The sequence below is a fragment of the Schistocerca piceifrons genome, chromosome 1 (genome assembly GCF_021461385.2).
Source record: "Schistocerca piceifrons isolate TAMUIC-IGC-003096 chromosome 1, iqSchPice1.1, whole genome shotgun sequence".
Classification (NCBI taxonomy): Eukaryota; Metazoa; Arthropoda; class Insecta; order Orthoptera; family Acrididae; genus Schistocerca; species Schistocerca piceifrons.
The window spans coordinates 1,111,010,651-1,111,032,564 of record NC_060138.1 but is presented as its reverse complement, the minus strand read 5'-3'; the positions used below and the strand labels follow the sequence as shown (position 1 = coordinate 1,111,032,564).

The following is a 21,914-nucleotide window of genomic DNA, read 5'->3' as shown; positions in this document are numbered from 1 at the left end:
ACAAAAAGGGTTGCACAATGCTGCACCAAAAATTTTTAACCATTTGCCTAGTGATATAAATTTCCGACAGACAGCAAAGTAAAATTTGATATCAATCTCAGAAAATTTCTCCTTGACAATTCGTTCTATTCCTTAGGATTTCTATTACGTGTAAAAGGTAGTGGATAGGAATTACTTATTCATATCTGCATATCTTAAAAAAATATAAATGTTCAGATGCAACCGTATGTACAAATTAATTTGCGACGTGAATGTATAATGACTCGTTCCCCGTCACTGCGATCTATCGTGCAAAGTGATCCATGGAAGATCTTAAACACAAACAAACAATCCTGCAGTCACACTCCTGCGCGATGTGGTCGTGTGTGTACCAGACGACTTTTTACGCTGCGACCAGGCGCGTCTGTTACTCGCTCGTGTGAATCCAAAGTTTCCTTCTTGGGGCCAATACTACTGTGGTCTAGGGAGTTATAGGTTACACAGCCAGGTAATACCTTCCAGAAGCCTACGACAGCAAATTCCCGGTTATCTGAGTGCCAGAAAAATACAACAGCTTAATTTCTCTGACAGTGCAATGAGATGGTTTGAAAGCTACTTAAAAGACAGACAGCAATGTGTTGTCTGCGTCAATGAAAAATCTTCCTGGAAACATGTTTCGTCGGGAGTGCCACAAGGATCAGTCTTAGGACCACTTTTGTTTTCTTTATATGTCAACGATATTTCGTCGGTTCTGTCCTCCTGTAAATATCATTTCTATGCCGACGACCTCCAGCTCTACCTAAGCATCAGACCTGAAGATGTAAACACTGCAATCGCTCAGATGAATGATGATCTGTCTTCAGTAATGAGATGGGCGAAAAACCTGGGGCTTAAACTAAATGCAAAAAAGACGCAAGTAATCTTAATAGCCCATCAGAAATTAATAAGTTCAGATTTCCGCGAACGGCTACCTCCTATTCTGCTCGACGGTACTCCAATACCATATCAGAAAACAGTGAAGAACTTGGGTGTAACTTTGGATGAGCATCTCAACTGGGCGGAGAATACAGTCGCAGTGTGCCGAAAGACGTCTGCTTGTCTCTATGCTCTCAAAAAGTTTCGGAACATATTTCCACAGGACTTGAAACGCCAGCTCGTGCAAGCACTCGTTCTACCGAACCTCCACTATTGTGATGTGATTCAACAAGGCATGAGTAGTGAAAACAAAAGACGGCTAGAGCTAACCATGAATGCCTGTGTGCGTTACACCTGCAACATTCGCCGATATGATCATGTTAGTGCTTCATACTCCGAGCTAGGGTGGCTGCGGCCGGACAAATTGCGTGACTACCACACTCTATGTCTACTCCACCGACTCCTCATCGTGCAAGCACCCCAGTACCTTGCTTCAGAGATTAAAAACCTGTCATGTCATCATAATCGAAACACGAGGTCACTCTTATTTGGTATCCTAACTGTGCCCACTCACAAAACAAAAACTTTTGCAAACTCCTTCTCAGTTGCCGCTGTCCGCCTCTGGAACAAACTGCCCCTTACCTTGCGCAAAATTCGATCTCCTGCTGCTTTTAAGAAGAAGTTGAAGTATTTCCTACTATCATCCTCACAAAGTTCTCCACAAAATTAATGTACAAGGACAATCCCCTCATCTGTCAAATAGCAAAGCTAGCGTCTCCTATCTTGCTCCTGAGATGCCTTCCTCTTCATCTTTCTCTATTAGCCACGCAATCTTCTTTTCCTTTATATTTCCTTAATTATGTTTCATCATGTCTCTATTCTTCTCCTCCCTTCACCATGAGTCTCCCTCATACTCCCTGCTGCCGGCACTCCTATCTAAAATCTGTCTATTCAATAATATCTAATTATAACAGTACTTGTGACCTAAGAATATAAACTCTATATGTATGTATTTTTCCAGGTGTACCTTTCAAATTGTTTATTTCACTTTTTGTACTAGATGTAGTTTAACATGCCTACTAAAACATATGAATGTAAAATAAGTAGAATGCCTGGTTAGATGTAAGAGAGGGCCTGATGGCCCTAATCTTGCCAGGTTAAATAAATCAATAAATAAATAAATCAATAAATAAAATAAATTATCCGCGCATAGCTGGGTGATTTTTGTAGCCGGTAGTATCTCTCCATAAACAGAACAAATAGTTCCGTTTGTAATACACGGGCGTGCACGTGGCTCATGTTTTATCGCCGGAGGATGAGGCCGGTTCCAACACCACCGGTCGGCCCCCTCTGAAATATTTTTCCATAGCTGCTCCGGGAGCACACAAAATTCCACTAGAACTACTGATAGCCTTGGGAAAGCCAGCCCTGACAAAGCTCTACCATCTGGTGAGCAAGATGTATGAGACAGGAAAAGTACCCTCAGACTTCAAGAAGAGTATAATAATTCCAATCGCAAAGAAAGCAGGTTTTGACAGATGTGAATATTACCAAACTATCAGTTTAATAAGCCACGGCTGCAAAATATTAACACGAGTTCTTTACAGACGAATGGAAAAACTGGTAGACGCCGACCTCGGGGAAGATCAGTTTGGATTCCGTAGAAATGTTGGGACACGTGAGGCAACACAGACCCTACGACTTATCTTAGAAAACAGATTAAGGAAAGGCAAACCTACGTTTCTAGCATTTGTAGACTTAGGGAAAGCTTTTGACAATGTTGACTGGAATACTCTCTTTCAAATTCTGAAGGTGGCAGGGGTAAAATACAGGGAGCGAAAGGCTATTTACAATTTGTACAGAAACCAGATGGCAGTTATAAGAGTCGAGGGCCATGAAAGGGAAGCAGTGGTTGGGAAGAGAGTGAGACAGTGTTATAGCCCATCCCAGATGTTATTCAATCTGTATATTGAGCAAGCAGTAAAGGAAACAAAAGAAAAATTCGGAGTAGGAATTAAAATCCATGGAGAAGAAATAAAAACTTTGAGGTTTGCCGATGACCTGGAAGAGCAGCTGAACGGAACGGACAGTGTCTTGAATGGAGGGTATAACATGAACATCAACAAAAGCAAAACGAGTATAACGGAATGTAGTCGAATTAAATCGGGTGATACTGAGGGAATCAGTTTAGGAAATGAGACGCTTAAAGTAGTGAATTAGTTTTGCTATTTGAGGAGCAAAATAACTAATGATGGTCGAAGTAGAGAAAGCGTTTCTGAAGAAGAGGAATTTGTTAACATCGAATATAGATTTAAGTGTCAGGAAGTCGTTTCTGAAAGTATTTGTATGGAGTGTAGCCATGTATGGAAGTGAAACGTGGACGATAAATAGTTTAGATAAAAAGAGAGTAGAAGCTTTCGAAATGTGGTGCTACAGAAGAATGCTGAAGATTAGATGGGTAGATCACGTAACTGATGAGGAGGTATTGACTAGAACTGGGGAGAATAGAAATTTGTGGCACAGCTTGACTAGAAGAAGGGATCGGTTGGTCGGACATATTCTGAGGCATCAAGGGATCACCAATTTAGTACTGGAGGGCAGCGCAGAGGGTAAAAATCGTAGAGGGAGAGCAAGAGGTGAATACACTAAACAGATTCAGAAGGATGTAGGTTGGCACAGGATAGAGTAGAATGGAGAGCTGCATCAAACCAGCCTCTGGGCTGAAGACCTCAACAACAAGAGCTGTCCTTGTAACACGTCAGCGGCCGATTATCTCTCGCTATTTTTAGCGAGCCCTTTCCCTGTAAATGTCGATAATTTCCAACTCAATTAAATCCAAAACTAAAAGTAAATGATTTATGTTTTTTTTTTCTCTGGCGAAGTTGGTGATAAGAAAGTCGTTGAAACATTGCTGCAAGATGACGCTGCATATCGCCGATATCCCCTGGATCACTTCATCAAGTAAACACATTCACATTTAACAAATAGCCAACGTACGTGAATGTGAAATTGATTGATCACAAAGATTTCGTCGAAGGTAAAGTAGCTGCAGTGGTTAGGATCATTGGTGCTAAAATCCTTCGAAGCGGTGTACGAACCCGATACCTTATGAAATGATTGTATGACACGTGCAAGAAAACTGTTCCTGTCCGTAAAATTCATACTGTGTGGGACTACAGAAGACAATGGCTTGATTGTTGGTTTAACCCGTGAGAGAGCGTCAAAGAATTTTGGAACAATGTGAAAAGATAACAACTGAGGGCAGACGCATATCTTTTCAAGAAAACCAGCTTTCCGAAAATTCACTACTGTTTTAACGGAAGAATTCTAAGAGTAGTCACGAGCGTCAACATCAACTTCTACAATTACTTGTGATCAAATTCCCAACTGAAAAAAGAACGATATTATTTATAAGTGCAATTTCCTTCTTAAATTAGCGGGACGTAATTTATACGGCAACGAATACTTCCACCGCAAGTACTGCGACAACGCTTGGTAGATCCGCCCGACCGATTGCGTCATCCTGGCATGATTTCTGAATAAGCAGATATCCAGCACCAAACCGTTTGGGTAATTTCCAAGAATGATTGCCTATCGAAGTTGGAGCGCCGCAAACGATACATATCGAAGTTGCGATAGTAAATCGATTATGGAGGTCTCGGGGCGCGCGTTATGATAAATTACTTGTGATCGTCATTTGTATCATTTTTGCGTTGTTTCTTCAGTTTCAGTACATTACGTTCCGGCCATAATTGTTTGTGACATTTTCCCTTCATAGCGAGTGTAATGAGTGCTGCTTCTCAAGTTTCGTCTGTGGATTGCTTCACACGGAGAACTCTCATTCCTGCCCGCATCTCGTGGTCGTGCGGTAGCGTTCTCACTTCCTACGCCCGGGTTCCCGGGTTCGATTCCCGGCGGGGTCAGGGGTTTTCTCTGCCTCGTGATGGCTGGCTGTTGTGTGCTGTCGTTAGGTTTAAGTAGTTCTAAGTTCTAGGAGACTGATGACTATAGATGTTAAGTCCCATAGTGCTCAGAGCCATTTTTGAACTCTCATTCCATGCATATGCAGTGTAGACAAATGTTTGCCTTTTTCTCGGAAATATGGACTTCTGCACGTCGACAACACGAGAGACTGTATTGACTGTGGTGCTGCGAAGTCTGTGAAACTGCGTAAGAGGAGTGCGGACACTGATATTCCATTGCAATTTCATTGCGGACTTTGTGGAAAGCGAACCAGCATCAAGAAAAATACGTGGTTCGAGTCCTCTAAATTATCGATTGATACGAGCATAATTCTTGTGTCGTGCTGGATTCGTGATTACACTCGGCAAGCCACAGCATCAGAAACTGAGATATCGGCGAATACCGTCTGTGATTACTTCGGGTTTTGCTGAGAAGTGTGCTACGTCATTGTGACAAACGACAGTGTGCTAATTGGTGGACCGAAGAAAATAGTGGAAGTAGACGAGTCTCACATTGCTAGGCGAAAGAATCAAGAGAGGGAGGCCTACTAAAACTGAAGTAGATCATATTTGGGTTTTTGGTGGCATAGAAAGGGAGTCACGCAAGTGTTTCGTTGTCAGGGTATTGTCGCGAGACAAGGTGACTCTAGTGGGTCTTATAAAGCATTTCATACTGCCAGGAACAAAAGTCATCACCGACGGGCTTCTGTCATACCAGAGTCTCAAAGCTGAAGGGTTCGAGCACGAATTTGTGAACCACTCTGTCGAGTTTGTCTCTTCAGATGACGCCAGTGTCCATACCCAGAACAGAGAACGCCTGTGGAAGTCTATCAAGTCAACCGTAAAAAGGGAAGGCCGTCCACGACAGAGGGACGAACTCTATTTGTCCCAGTACCTATACTTTCACAACTTGCTTCTGCAGGGGAATGTCGACGCATGCGACACTCTGCCGATATTCCTACGCGGTACTGGCAGAGTTTACCCCGGGCATGGCAAAAAAGGACTTGTCCCTGCAGCTTATACATTGCGCGGACTGTCACAAGACGACAACACCGACGAGGAGTAATGTAAGTCGTCTCCTTTCAATTTACCAGTGCTTCTCTACTGCTTTTCTTTTGTCGTTCTCTATTGACACCTTCAAACATACTCGTAACGCGCGCCACGAGACTTCCATGATCGATTTACTATCGAAACTTCGATATGTATCGTTTGCAGCGCTCCAACTTCGATAGGCAATCATTCTTGGAAATTACCACCGTTTGTATGAGGACGGACAATACTACCAAATAATGACATTTCCACAGTTTCAGTCAAGCCTGCTAGTTATATACTATCACTAATTAGCTATCTGGACTCTCGTGAATGTCGTCGAGTCTGAATAAGCATACAAAACCGTTTAAAATTGTATTAGATCACTTAATAACCACATGTGAGGACAGGCTATGTAAACAACGCACCCCGGGCAAGTGGCTAAACCGTGTCGTAAAAAACTCAAATGAATTATAAATTTTAAAAAATCAGTCCTTACCCGTAATTATAACGTATTCTCGATATTGCTGCAGCGACAAATTGCATTGAAAACTCGAGCTCGATGATTGCCTCCATCTTTCTCACTAGGAACAACTGACTGTCGTCTGTTGCCATGCTGCCAGAGATTTTGTCGACAACATAGTGTAGGTAAATCTGTGGAGTGAGCATAGGGTACTGCGCATGCTGCCAAATAGGGACGTGATGTGGGTATGACGCTGTGGTAAACTTTTTGTGCTAAGACATTAGCTTCAGTATTCCACTATGTAGTCTGTTTTCACACTCTTATTTATGATAAACTGATACTGCTATTTGTGCAATTCGATATTTGTCAAAGGAGGAAAAAGAACTCTGAATCGGTATGTATCAGATAGATGCAATTATAGGTCTGAAAGCGATCATATCTTCGGACTTATTTGATATCCAAAAGGTCCCTTTCCAGACACTGCTTCCGTATCAGAACAGGAATTTACCAGGCCCATCTGATGCCCTCGAAAGCCTGTGGCAGTAGCTGTGAAGCCGCCTGCAGTGTGAAGACACGCGAAGAGAAGCTAAAGACGCGTTCCTCGGCTTACAGCTGAGCCACTTTCAGGGGCAGTGGACAACCCGTGGCCAGTTTGTCAGTCATTTCACGTAATGTTTCGCCACACAACAGTCGCTTGCGCTCAACGTGTGACGAAACAACTTTACACTCCCCGGTGGAAATTGATCGGCCAATAGATTTGTGGCGTCGATAGGTCGTATCGACCATGATTAACAACATCTTTGGACCCTGATTGCTCTGCCGAGCATCCACGTTAGTTTTTAGTTCTGTTCTGTATCGCAAGCTGTGCGCACATATATAACTTACTGCGAAATATGTCTCTATGTGGAATTTCATGGGGATAGTTATTGCATTTAACCGATAATCGTATCCCGCTCCCATAGATTTAAAGAGTCTCTGACAACTAATTTTATAAACAGGGACGACACATTCAGGCTGTACATAATGTCGTTAGTCCGACTCTGATACGCTCCAATTGTCGACCGACATGCGAGGTCTGTATTTGCTGTCATAAAAAACACGGAGGTAATCGCGATAAAATCGACGACGATGCAATGGCGGAAGATTAACTGGAGAACAAACGCTCCTAACAAGGGAACCTCCCCATCGCACCTCCCTCAGATTTAGTCATAAGTTGGCACAGTGGATAGGCCTTGAAAAACTGAACACAGATCAATCGAGAAAACAGGAAGAAGTTGTGTGGAACTATGAAAAAAATAAGCAAAATATACAAACTGAGTAGTCCATGCGCAACATAGGAAACATCAAGGATAGTGTGAGCTCAGGAGCGCCGTGGTCCCGTGGTTAGCGTGAGCAGTTGCGGAACGAGAGGTCCTTGGTTCAAGTCTTTCCTCCTGTGAAAAGTTTAATTCTTTATTTTCAGACAATATTATGAAAGTTCAGGCACTCATTCATAATCAACTTCGCTCTCCAAAATTCCAGGACATGTTCGGATTTGCTTGGCCATATGCAGGATTTGACGGTCTACACATGGAAAAATTTGAAAACGTTAAAAACATATGTTTTGGCAGAGCACAGGGAAAACTGTGCGACTGTGAAACTGTTGCATTCATTTGTTGCAGTTTATGTGACAAACTCTTAGGTATTCATCACTTTTTTGGGAGTGATTATCACATCCACAAGAAACCCTAAGTCGGGCAAGGTAGAAGAATCTTTTTACCCATTCGCCAAGTGTACAAGTTAGGTGGGTCGACAACATAATCGCCCGCATCTCGTGGTCGTGCGGTTTCGTTCTCGCTTCCCACGCCCGGGTTCCCGGGTTCGATTCCCGGCGGGGTCAGGGATTTTCTCTGCCTCGTGATGGCTGGGTGTTGTGTGCTGTCCTTAGGTTAGTTAGGTTTAAGTAGTTCTAAGTTCTAGGGGACTGATAACCATAGATGTTAAGTCCCATAGTGCTCAGAGCCATTTGAACAACATAATCCTGTCATGTGACGCACATGCCGTCACCATTGTCCTATTGAATATATCAGACGTGTTTTCCTGTGGAGGAATCGGTTGATCTATGACCTTGCGATCAAATGTTTTCGGTTCCCATTGGAGACGCACGTCCTTTCGTCTACTAATTGCACGGTTTTGCGGTGCGGTCGCAAAACACAGACACTACACTTATTACAGTGAACAGAAACGAACGGAGAGATCATAACTTTGCGAAAATTAAGAAAGTCAACTTTCCACTCGAGGGAAGACTTGAACCAGGGACCTCTCGTTCCGCAGTTGCTCACACTAACCACGGGTCCACCGCGCTCCTGAGCTCAGCTTATCCTTGGTGTTGCCTATCTTGCGCATGGACTACTCAGTTTGTATATTTTGCTTATTTTTTTCATAGTTCCACACAACTTCTTCCTGTTTTCTCGATTGATCTGTGTTCAGTTTTTCAAGGTCTATCCACTGTGCCAACTTATAACTAAATCTGACGGGGGTGCGATGGGGAGGTTCCCTTGTTAGAAGAGAACCCGGCGACGCTGACCGTGCTGTGGCGTCCTGTAGGCCGTAGCTCAGTGTCCCCGCTGGGTGCGGGAGGCCTGAAAGCGATCGTATCTTCGGACTTATTTGATAATCAAAAGGTCCCTTTCCAGACACTGCTTCCGTATCAGAACAGGAATTTACCAATCCCATCTGATGTCCTCGGAAGCCTATGGCAGCAACTGTGAAACAGCCTGCAGTGTGAAGACACGCAAAGAGGAGGCTAAGACGCGTTTCTCAACGAACAGCTGAGCCTCTTTCAGGGGCAGTGGAGAACCCGTGGCCATTTCGTCAGTCATTTCACGTAACTTTTCGCCATAGAAAAGGTGCGTGCGTTCAACGTGTGACGAAACAACTTTACATTCCCAGGCGGAAAGTGATCGCCAATGGATTTAACGAATCTCTGACAACAAATTTTTTAGACAGGAACGTGACATTCAGGCTGTACAAATGTCGTTAGTCCGACTCTGATTAGCTCAAATTATCGATCGACATGTGAGGTCTGTATTCGCTGTCATAAAAAGCACTGAGGCAATCGCGATGAAGTCGACGACGACGCAATGGCGGGAGATTAGCCAGAGAACAAACGCTCCTAGGTGCTGAACTCCATTGGACTGATGACATTTTCTGTGACACTGTCGAACTCCCTGCACATCGCGAGCAGCCGCCTCTGCAGTCAGGCTGTGAATCTCGCTGTGGGCCCTGATGTGTTCCTACTGTTACTCCTACACAACGCGACTGCCTACGAAATGCGAGGCACTCGAGTTCGAGTCCCGGTGACGTGTTCGGAATAGCTGTGAGCTTTTAATGCTATGTTGGCGGCGACGATAGACAGTTTTAAGTTTAACGTCCCATGGGTAACTGGGTACTGGGATTCTAGCGACGTGGGCAATGACGTGACTTGCAGAGAGCACCAACTTAGTCCCCACATCTCCTAACTCGCAGACCCTGTGAATACTTGAGTCTAAAGATGAGTCTGTTCGGTCTGTACCTGTCGACAGACCGGGCATTGCCTCGGCACACAGCACAGCCGCAGTGGAGTTCCACTGACCGTTAATGGCGTGGCGCAGTAAATAACGGTTTGCTTCTCGGTGCGCAGCTGGATTTTTAATTCAACTTTTCTGCAGAAAACAGAGCTAACGACTAGGATGAACATCGAAGAGCACACTGTTAGTCAATAAAGCCGAGAAAACATGGAAGATCATATCTTAAATACATATTAACGTAAAATTTATTTTTTCTTGATCGCAAATTTAAACAAAGGTGAGTGGCTTCGATTGATCACATCTTCTGATCTACAATAAGCAGTAAAAAGTTTTGTTCGTAAACTGTTCTAACTACGTACAACATGTACTGTATACAAAAATTAACGGAGGACACGCTATTATAGAGTTATTGGGAGATTGAATTAGTTCTCGCTGTTGACGAAGAGAGGGCAGTACTTGTACTACACAGTGCAGCATGGTGGACAGCGATACGAGACCTGTTTAACAGTGGAAACACTACTCTTTCCGATCTGTGTGTGACTATCGAGTGCAATGAAAAGAACATAGCTGTTTAGTGCCTCGAACACGTCGTGTTTCGTATGTACAAAGGACAAATTGCGGAAAATGTTGCTGCTCTGCTTTCATCTACAGAACTCCCCTGTGGAACTCTCCTTGATACCTCAGAACATGTCCTACCAACCGATCCCTTCTTCTAGTCGAGTTGTGCCACAAACTCCTCCCCAATTCTATTCAATACCTCCTCATTAGTTATGTGATCTACCCATCTAATGTTCAGCATTCTTCTGTAGCACCACATTTCGAAAACTTCTATTCTCTTCTTGTCCAAACTATTTATCGTCCATGTTTCACTTCCATACGTGGTTACACTCCATACAAATACTTTCAGAAACGACTTCCTGACACTTAAATCTATGCTCGATGTTAACAAATTTCTCTTCTTCAGAAACGTTTTCCTTGCCATTGCCAGTCTAATATAATTATTATAAAATCACCCAAATTTCACAAATACCTGGCCCATTTACAGAGTGCCAAATACAAACAATTTAGTGGAAGGCTGGTGGTACTTATGGCGTAATTTGCAGTGGCTGTTAACATGGCGGCCATGCAGTCTACTGTAGGACTGTTGGCCTCGCCCTGTTACAGATCTTCTTGGTGTCGGAATTATATTTTTATAGGGCCAAAAACCATGCCATGATAATGTTATCACCAAATGGAGCATCCGAGGCCCTTAAATACTGCCTTTAAGCTCTTCTGACCTAAAAACTCCAAGAATATGAGCCATAATGATCCGCTACTGTTTGCGAGGTGTTAACCACAGCCATGCTCAAGCCAGACTCCTTACCCGTCACAAAGGACGAGTTGTCAGTTTTGCGCCAGCCACATCTTTTCACTCTGGCAGACCACTTCCGTAGCTGTGTGGCTTCCCCACGTCTTTTCCATTCAACCCTATGTTCCCTAAGTATGGACCAAGTCATTTACAGCACATTACATAACAAGAGGATCATGGAATGTAGTCGAATTAAGTCGGGATATGCTGAGGGAATTAGATTAGGAAATGAGACACTTAAAGTAATAAAGGAGTTTTGCTATTTGGGGAGCAAAATAACTGATGATGGCCGAAGTAGAGAGGATATAAAATGTAGACTGGCAATGGCAAGAAATGCGTTTCTGAAGAAGAGGAATTTTTTAACATCGAGTATAGATTTAAGCGTCAGGAAGTCGTTTCTGAAAGTATTTGTATGGAGTGTAGTTATGTATGGAAGTGAAACATGGACAATAAATAGTTTGGACAAGAAGAGCATAGAAGCTTTCGAAATGTGGTGCTACAGAAGAATGCTGAAGATTAGATGGGCAGATCACGCAACTAATGAGGAGGTATTGAATAGAATAGGGGAGGAGTTTGTGGCACGACTTGACAAGAGGAAGGGATCGGTTGGTAGGACATGTTCTGAGGCATCAAGGGATCACAAATTTAGCATTGTAGGGCAGCGTGGAGGGTAAAAATCGTTGAGGGAGACCAATAGATGAATACACTAAGCAGATTCAGAAGGATGTAGGTTGCAGTAAGTACTGGGAGATGAAGAAGCTTGCACAGGATAGAGTAGCATGGAGAGCTGCATCAAACCAGTCTCAGTACTGAAGACCACAACAACAACAACAACATAACAATCGTTTTAGTAATTATTTAAATTCACAAGTATAATTTAAACAGCATCGCTGAAACATGTATACATAGTCAAAGAATTTCCGTGGCAGATACAACATTAAACATAAGCAATACTACAAATTGACACAGAAATCTCGATACAGATACAAAATAAGTCGAAAATAGGTGGTACACGCCCACTCACCTCGGTACTCGGCGGCCCTGTTCGGCCGGAAATGAGCCCTGTGGTACGAGTCCCACTCCATGGGCTCGAAGCCAGACTCTTCTGACTTCCACAGCGGCGCAAAACTGCGAAATGAGCACGAAAAGAGGTTCTCGTCAGGCAAAGGAACAAACTCGCTCTACAAGTGGATATAGATCTACATATACATTTACATGGATACTCTGCAAATCACATTTAAGTGCATGGCAGAGGGTTCATCGAACCACCTTCACAATCATCTATTATTCCAATCTCGTATAGCGCGCGGAAAGAATGAACACACATTTATTTCCGTACGAGCTCTGATTTCCCTTATTTTATCGTGGTGATCGTTCCGCCCTATGTAGGTCGGTGTCAACAAAATATTTTCGCATTCGGAGGAGAAAGTTGGTGATTGGAATTTCGTGAGAAGTTTCCGTCGCAACGAAAAACGCCTTTCTTTTAATGATTTCCAGCAAGGATCCCACACCGCGCAGCAGTATTCTAAAGAAGGACGGGGAAGCGTAGTGTAGGCAGTCTCCTTAGTAGGTCTGTTACATTTCCTAAGTGTCCTGCCAATAAAACGCAGCCTTTGCTTAGCCTTCCCCACAACATTTTCTATGTGTTCTTTCCAATTTAAGTTGTTCGTAATTGTAATACCCAGGTATTTAGCTGAGTTTACAGCTTTTAGATTAGACTGATTTATCGTGTAACCGAAGTTTAACGAGTCCTTTTAGTATCCATGTGGATGACCTCACACTTTTCGTTATTTAGGATCAACTGCTACTTTTCGCACCATTCAGATATTTTTTTTAAATCGCTTTGCAAAAAAAAAAAAAAAAAAAAAAATGTTCAAATGGCTCTGAGCACTATGGGATTTAACATCTGAGGTCATCAGTCCCCTAGAACGTAGAACTACTTAAACCTAACTAACCTAAGAACATCACATACATCCATGCCGGAGGCAGGATTCGAACCTGCGACCGTAGCGGTCGCGCGGTTCCAGACTGAAGCGCCTAGAACCGCTAGGCCACACCGGCCGGCCATCGTTTTGTAGTTTGTTTTGATCTTCTAATGACTTTATTAGTCTATAAACGACAGCGTCATCTGCAAACAACCGAAGACGGCTGTTCAGATTGTCTCCCAAATCGTTTATATAGATAAGGAACAGCAAAGGGCCTATAACACTACCTTGGGGAGCGCCAGAAATCACTTCTGTTTTACTCGATGACGTTCCGTCAATTACTACGAACTGTGACCACTCTGAAAGGAAATCACAAATCCAGTCACATAACTGAGACGATATTCCATAAGCACGCAATTTTACTACGAGCCGCTTGTGTGGTACAGTGTCAAAAGCCTTCCGGAAATCCAGGAATACGGAATCGATCTGAAATCCCTTGTCAATAGCACTCAGCACTTCATGTAAATAAAGACCGTTTGCAAGTGGACCGTTTGCAATTCACGAAAGAAATTGTACACAGGTGTGCAAAACTTGCGCGCGATGTGACAGTACCAGCTGACACATACATCGACGAAACTTGAACCACTAGTAGAAAGGACTACCACAGCGTAGTACAGAAGGTAACTGGAAACACTGTACCCTCATACGGCGAGGGTGAGAACACGTAATGCATCCAGGAACATTGTCTAACGCGACCGTTTTGGTTGTCCAGGTGTTACAACGCGAGGATGTATCACGTTGCACGGGCGTACTGGCCTCCACTTCTCACCAGTAGACGTTACCGTGACACTGCACTCCTTCTTCACGTGCTTCTCTGCATCCGTGTACTCGGCCCTTACTTCACTTTTGCGGATGACAACGCGCGACCGCACCGATCATCGCTGCTGGCGGATTTCGCGGAAGGAGATGACACTCGGCGAATGGACCGGCCCGTCCCTTCTTCCGACTCTAGTCCCACGACGCACGCGTGGCATGAGATTAGGCAACCGCGCCGCTAGAGGAATGGAACGCCCTACCTATGCCTTACCAGCATTGTGGCCAATATGGGAGCACAGTGCAGAGAATGCTTTGCCGTCCGTGGCGATCGCACACCATATTAAGTAACGTAATGACCACCAGGCCACCATAAATTGCGGTTGACTGCAGTGGGTTTATTGTTGTACTGGTGATGCATTAATTTGTTCTGAAAGCGGTGCTGATATTCAAGACAACAAAAGGAGGTTAAAAGCTGTGAGCTATCTGGGGAAGTTAACCTTGCATTACTGAGCAACTGTTTCACCAGGTATCCAGTCTAGCTTACCAAATTCCCAACCAGACTAACATTAATTATAATCTTTTAGTAGCCAGCTTACGATAACCGGTGATATATATATTATATATATATATAAGACAATTTAAATAAAAAGAAATAAATCAGTTTATATTTGGACATTTATTTTAACATTAATCAATGTTCCGTTAAAATTTCAGCATATTAAACTTGATATTGTGAAAATGTGAGTTTGTAATCTTACGGAACACATCAAATATGCAGCCAAGACTGGGAGACTGCATACAACACTGCATTCATAAAATAACACATGAAGAACGTTGAAACGTATGCAAGAGGAAATTAACCACAACCAACCGATTCAATTTTCACCCAAAGAAGCTATGTTCGTAGCGCAATCCTGTTCGTCATGAAATTACCACACACTGGTATACTAAATTCATACTAACTCTCTGTGAAATCGTCCCGAAAAGAATAGCTGAGGGCTACTTTGATGATTACACTACATGCTTCACGTGGTCAACTTGGTTTACACAAAGAGTGTAACTCCACAATAATTTTGATAATTAAAATAAATTACATCGAAACACAAATTACAAAAGAAAAACTTAGAATTGGTTACTATGGTCCTACTATTAACCTGATGTGTCAAACAATTGTATAAGCACGTGGTAGTGGTCTCACAAAGTACACCCCATGTGGGTTGAACATAAAGAAAAGTTGCTATATTGAAAAATATTGTCTAGACGAGACGTTATAATCTCACGCACATTCGCATTTAAGATTAATGATCTTAGAGTTACAGATCATCCACATAATGGTTCCACTTTACTCACAAAGTAGTGACAAAGCAAATACTGGAAGATATTCTGAACTTCACACTTGAATTACACTGCGTTGCAATTTAAGATAACATTAGATATTTTAGATCTAAACCTGAAAAAAGGTGATTAAATTTTCAGTTAGGCTAAACTTAAGAAATCCATTGTCCTACGGATTTAGCAGAGACGCACTTAGCCGGAGATCTTCCCACGTCAGACGCTCGCCGCAGACAGACTGCCGTGGGCCCCTACCGAGGGTACTTCCAAATACAAAATGGAAGTGACCAGAGAGGCAGCTTCCTATATCAACATGACAAGGTACAGACAGGGTCATACTAAGGATAGAAACCTCTTTGCATTTAGAAAGCGTAGCTACCTGTACCGACGTTGGTCCTACTGTTCTCTAGCAGACAGGCTTGTCTGCTACCCTCAAGCATGCAACTAGAAATACATTTGCTCATTCATCCTTTCACACAGAAGGGAAGGGGGATGACAGTATCTTATCATATACAGTATATAAAAGAAAGCGGGTGTAGGTTCCGTATAAAATTGTGTGACACGAATTACATATAAACAGTGTTTTAAAGTTTAGTAGTGTGACAGATCGTTCTTGTTTATGTGTAAAAGTACCACGTTCCACTGCTCAGTCTCCTCCCAGATAGAGTCAGAAACACCACAGTAAATTTAGAAGAGGAATTTATGCCGTAAATGACAACAGAATTAAGAAATTAACATGAAAGGAATCGAACAGAGACCTTTCATTGTCTTTGAATAAAAGTGTCATTTCAGTCAGTCTCATTCCTTATTTCTTCCAGTTACTTACTGTACTATACAGTAGCAGCTCTTTCTCCGTATGCTCCAAGTTTCATAGAGCTTTGTTCTTGGCAGTAACACTTACTGCGAAAGTTGGTTCCGCTTTGCACAATATTGCGTGTGTGTGTGTGTGTGTGTGTGTGTGTGTGTGTGTGTGTGTGTGTGTGTGATCACGGTTTTTCTGCGACGGTCGTCGTCTTCAGCTTCTCAACTTCCATAGTTTCCTATCAGTACTATCTTCCCCCTGAACGCACCTTGAATTCTTCTTATCATTAACGTCTTTCATCCATCTTCTCGCTGCCCTTCCACGTTCCCTTCTTCGCTCAGCTGCCGTCCATTCACAAATTCTTTTCGGCCATGCATTATCATCCATTCGTTGGAGCTGGCTACACCAAGTCGATATTTGGTCCCCTTACCATTTTTCCGCCCTCCCCCTTTACATTTCCCATCAATATCAAAGTGATGACTTTTGTCCAGGATGTGGCCCACCAATCGATCCCTTGTTTTAGTTAAGTAATGCCACAAATTACTTTTCTACCCAATTCTGTTCAGTATCTCCTCTTTAATTAAGCTATCTACCCATTTAATTTTCAGAATTTCTCTGTAGCATTACACTTCAAAATCTTCCACTCTCTTCTTGTCCGACCCTCGTCCACTTTTCACTTTCATACAAGGCTACACTCCAGAGAAGTGCCTTCAGAAACGATTTCCTAGTACTTACATTTATATGTTAATTTATCCGTACTGGATCTTCTGAACGCGATATGGCATGGACTTAACTAATGTCTGAAGTAGTGCTGGAGGGAATTGACACCATGAATCCTGCAGAGCTGTCCATAAATCCGTAAGAGTACGAGGGGGTGGAGATCTCTTCTAAACAGCACGCTGCAAGGCATCCCAGATATGCTCAATAATTTCACAAGCTGCGATATTGTCGCGAATTAAACAGTGACCCTTATATATAATAAATTTCCTTTAATTTACGTCTATGGTCACAAGCCTTTTGAGGGGACTGATGATCTCAGATGTTAAGTCCCATAGCGTTCAGATTCATTTGAACAAACTTTTTGTTCACAGATAACCGGTTTCGGTCTATAATGACCATTTTCAGATCTGTGTTTTATAAAAACAGTACATTAGGACACTGTTTTTATAAAACACAGATCTGAAGATGGTCACTATAGACCGAAACCGGTAATCTGTGAACAAAACGTTTGTAACCATAGACATAAATTAAAGGAAATTTATGCTCAATAATGTTCATGTCTGGGGAGTTTGGTGGCCAGTGGAAGCGTTTAAACTCAGAAGAGTGTTCCTGGAACCATCTGTAGCAAATTCTGGGTGTGTGGGGTGTCGCATTGTCCTACTGGAATTGCCAAAGTCTGTCGGAATTTTCAGTGGACATGGATGGGTGCAGGTGATCAGACAGGATTCTTACGTACATGTCACCTCTCAGAGTCGTATCTAGACTATCAGGTGTCCCATATCACTCCCACTGCACACGTTCCACACCATTACAGAGCCTCCACCAGCTTGAACAGTCCCCTGCTGACATACAGGGTCCATGGAATCATGAGGTTGTCTCCATACCCGTATACTTTCATCCACTCGATACAATCTGAAACGAGACTCATCCCACCAGGCGACATGTTTCCAGTCATCAACAGTCCAATGTCGGTATTGAAGGCCCCAGGAGAGGCGTAAAGCTTTGTGTCGTGCAGTCATCAAGGGTACACAAGTCTGCCTTCAGCTCCGAAAGCCCACAAGGATGATGTTTCGTCAAATGGTTCGCACGCTGACGCTTGTTGATGGCTCGGCATTCAAATCTGCAGCAATCTGCGGAACCGAAGGCGTGATAATTGCGCCGGGAGAGACCAGGAGTGTAGGGCTAGCGCTAGAGTGTCATCCACGTGAGTTGAAGAATCTTCTGCGTTACATCTGCGATATGGGGATTTCCCGAACGTGGTTTTCGACAGACATGGACCCTTATACACATTCTTCATTCTCTGACTGCACCGGTGAGTGTCCTTTGGCAGCGAAGAACAGATTACCAGCATGCTAGACCTGTTTGGATGCATTTGGTAATAACGTCGCCGTAGTTCACGTATCCACATTTGCCTCACGCACGTCGGACAGACACGAACGCTACACTAATCCCTTACCGATATGTCTGTGCTTATATACCCGCAGCGGAGTTGCGTTACTTTGCCTATAATGTGTAACAACTTCCTCAAAGGAAAGTTTTTGATCTGCTCTTATACATACAAGGGTAGACCACGACGTAGAGGTCACGGATTCACTTCAAACTTTGTACACCTTTAGTAGACTATTAAAACAACGTAAGGTGAAAGCAGTGACGGTGTACTACTGTGGCAATTCCGAGAAAATCGCAAGAGAAATTCTAAGCGTACATTATGCAAATCATGTATCAGTGCAAATCAGCTGGCCACATAATTCATTGTCGTCATGTGGTTAGCGTTCGTGCATGGCAAGGTCGAATCCCGCTAGCACTTGTTTTTTAATCTATATTTTCTTCATCACTGGTCTCATTATTTTATTTATATGACATTTGAGGGGCAATACAACGAAAACAAACCACATGCATTTTCAAGAAGTTGTAGTGAATTTCGTATGTCATTTGACTATTTGCTATTTGTAATTAAATTTTCAAGGACGAGGGACAGGCTTGGAAAGCCCTGTCAGACCTCGATAAATAATGACGCGAATGTTATTCACAATCAGTAATATATTAAGTCACAGTGTGCCAGACCAAAAGAGTAACATAGAATTACTTGTCGGATGTGCTCTCGACATGAGGATGCTATTTATCATATATACATGGAAAACAATCATTGAAACTTCACGCAAATGGACGTGTGGTTTTTTTTCATTATACTGCCTCTCAAGTGTCAAATAAATAAAATAATTAGCCCAATGATGAAAAAAATATGGACCAAAAGAGTAACTGTAAGCGGGATTCGAACTAGCGCCGCCTCCATTAACTTCCTATCATGAGCAAACTCTAACCACATGACCAGAGCGAAGTTTTACGGCTAGGCCCTTTGCACGAATACATTATTTACATGATAGAAGCGTAAAACTCCTCTTTCAATTTTCTCGGAATTGCGAGAGTAGTGGACCTTTCTACTTTCACGTGATATTGTTCTAATGGCCTACTAAATGCATACAAAGTTTGAAGCAAATCCGTCATCCCAACGTCGTGGCCTCTCCTTGATAGATGTTCAGCGTTCGTGCATCATTCGCGCACGTCGCTAAATGTCTGTGAACTTTTATAAAGGCTGTAATGTAGTGTTTCATTGTATGTATAGCGGCACGCGCAGCCAAGTGTTATGTCACCTCTGTGGTAAAGGTTCCCGCTTCTGAGTGGGAAATGTGCTTCTTGGTGGTATTGATGATGATAATGCGGCGTCTATTTCGATTTCTTGCGGTATGAACGAGAGTGCGAATAGAACATCGGTTTCCTTTGTTGAATTCTTCTCGGGTTATCAACCGTGTGGTGGCGTCGTCTTGTCGCAACGTTTCGATGAGTTTCGTGCCCATCATCTTCTCGCGAAGTGGACTACGCCAAGAAAGACTGCAATCGAACACATCGGTTTCCTAAATGTCTCATCCTTCCGTTATCCCAGCTACACCCTATCATTACTCAGTCTGGTGCAATGACAAATATCATTTACCTTTCGCGTGAAGTAGAACGCGTATCGATGCATTATATTCTCAAATGGCGTTTTTACTGTCTGTGCTTAGTCCAGGTTTAACTAAGTGTTCAATTAATTTTTCAGACCGTATGTTCAACAGTGAATCGTGACTTCGGTATTGGAGTCACACGCATCGTCCGTAACGCAATTTTGGAGGAATAACGTGAAATCCATTGTAATGCATGTAGAAGTGATATTCTGTCTCCTCAGTTACTATATATAATGATGAAGATAGCAGTCCGTTGCATTTTTAAAGCAGCTGCCTGAAGCAAGTAACAAATGACCCAATAGATCAATTATTAAAGAGATAGAGGTGAATAAATTAAGGTAACAGCTTCTTATATCTTTATAATGAGGATCTTTTACCCGGCGACCCTTCTAAGAAAGGCGGGGGGTAGCAGTGTTCTATACAGTTCTCTGCCGAGCTTAGGTGAGATTCGGATGGACTAGGAGTCTGTCAGAGACAGCAAAGAAGGTGGAAAAGAAGTTGAACGGAGTGGACAGTGTGTTGATAGAAGGATAGAAGATGAACATCAACGAAAGCAAAACAAGGGTAATGTCGAATGAAATCAGGCGATGCTGGGGGAATCAGATTACGAAGCGAGACACTGCAGTAGTGGATGAGTTTTGTTATTTGGGCAGCAAAATGACTGATGATGGACGAGGTGGATAGGATATAAAATGTTCACTGGCAATGGCAATGAAAGCGTTTCTGTAGAAGAGAAATTTGTTGACATTCAGTATATAAATTTAATTGTTAGGAAGTCTTTTCTGAAGATATAGCCACGTATGGAAGTGAAACGCGGACGATAGCCAGTTTAGTCAAGAGGAGAATAGAAGCTTTCGAAATGTCGTGCTGCAGAAAAATGCTGACAATAAGGTGGGTACATCTTGTAAACAATGAAGAGGTACTAAGCGGAATTGGGGAGAAAAGAAATTTGTGGCACAACTTGACTGAAAGAAGAGATTGTTTGATAGGGATAGGGGTGGGTGTAAAAAGTGCACAGTCAGACCAAGAGTCGAGTACGGTAAGCAGGTCACAGTGGTTGTGCGGTCCGCTCTCAGTAGCTGAGTGGTCAGCGCGAGAGAATGTCAATCCTAACAAGGGAACCTCCCCATCGCACCCCCGTCAGATTTAGTTATAAGTTGGCACAGTGGATAGGCCTTAAAAAATTGAACACAGATCAATCGAGAAAACAGGAAGAAGTTGTGTGGAACTGTGGAAAAAATAAGCAAAATATACAAACTGAGTAGTCCATGCGCAAGATAAGAAACATCAAGGATAGTGTGAGCTCAGGAGCGCCGTGGTCCCGTGGTTAGCGTGAGCAGCTGCGGAACGAGAGGTCCTTGGTTGAAGTCTTCCCTCGGGTGAAAAGTTTACTTTCTTTATCTTCGCAAAGTTATGGTCTGTCCGTTCGTTTATTGACGTCTCTGTTCACTGTAATAAGTTTAGTGTTTTGCGAACGCACCGCAAAACTGTGCGATTAGTAGACGAAAGGACGTGCCTCTCCAATGGGAACCGAAAACATTTGATAGCAAGGTCATAGGTCAACCGATTCCTCCACAGGAAAACACGTCTGATATATTCTATACGACACTGGTGACAGCATGTGCGTCACATGACAGGAATATGTTGTCGACCCACCTAACTTGTACACTTGGTGAATGGGTAAAAAGATTCTTCTACCTTGCCCGATTTAGGTTTTCTTGTGGATGCGATAATCACTCCCAAAAAGTGATGAATACATAAGAGTTTGTCACATAAACTGCAACAAATGAATGCAACAGTTTCACAGTCGCACAGTTTTCCCTGTGCTCTGTCAAAACATATGTTTTTAGCGTTTTCAAATTTTTCCGTGTGTAGACCGTCAGTTACCTCGCATCGGACGGACAGATAATAATTGTCTGAAAATAAAAAATTAAACTTTTCACTCGGGGGAAGACCTGAACCAAGGACCTCTCGTTCTGCAGCTGCTCACGCTAACCACAGGAGCACAGCGCTCCTGAGCTCACATTCTTCTTGATGTTGCCTATCTTGCGCATGGACCACTCAGTCTGTATATTT

At 43.0% G+C, this 21,914-nt stretch overlaps 1 protein-coding gene across 1 annotated transcript in view; it reads right to left on the bottom strand.

The window, feature by feature from the left end:
- Positions 1-21,914, bottom strand: part of LOC124778040 (serine/arginine repetitive matrix protein 1-like) — a 197,184-nt gene that overhangs the window by 102,702 nt on the left and 72,568 nt on the right. The window contains exon 5 of the mRNA XM_047253617.1: positions 12,269-12,372. Within this exon, the coding sequence (XP_047109573.1) occupies positions 12,269-12,372 (104 nt within the window). The remainder of the gene's footprint in view (positions 1-12,268; positions 12,373-21,914) is intronic.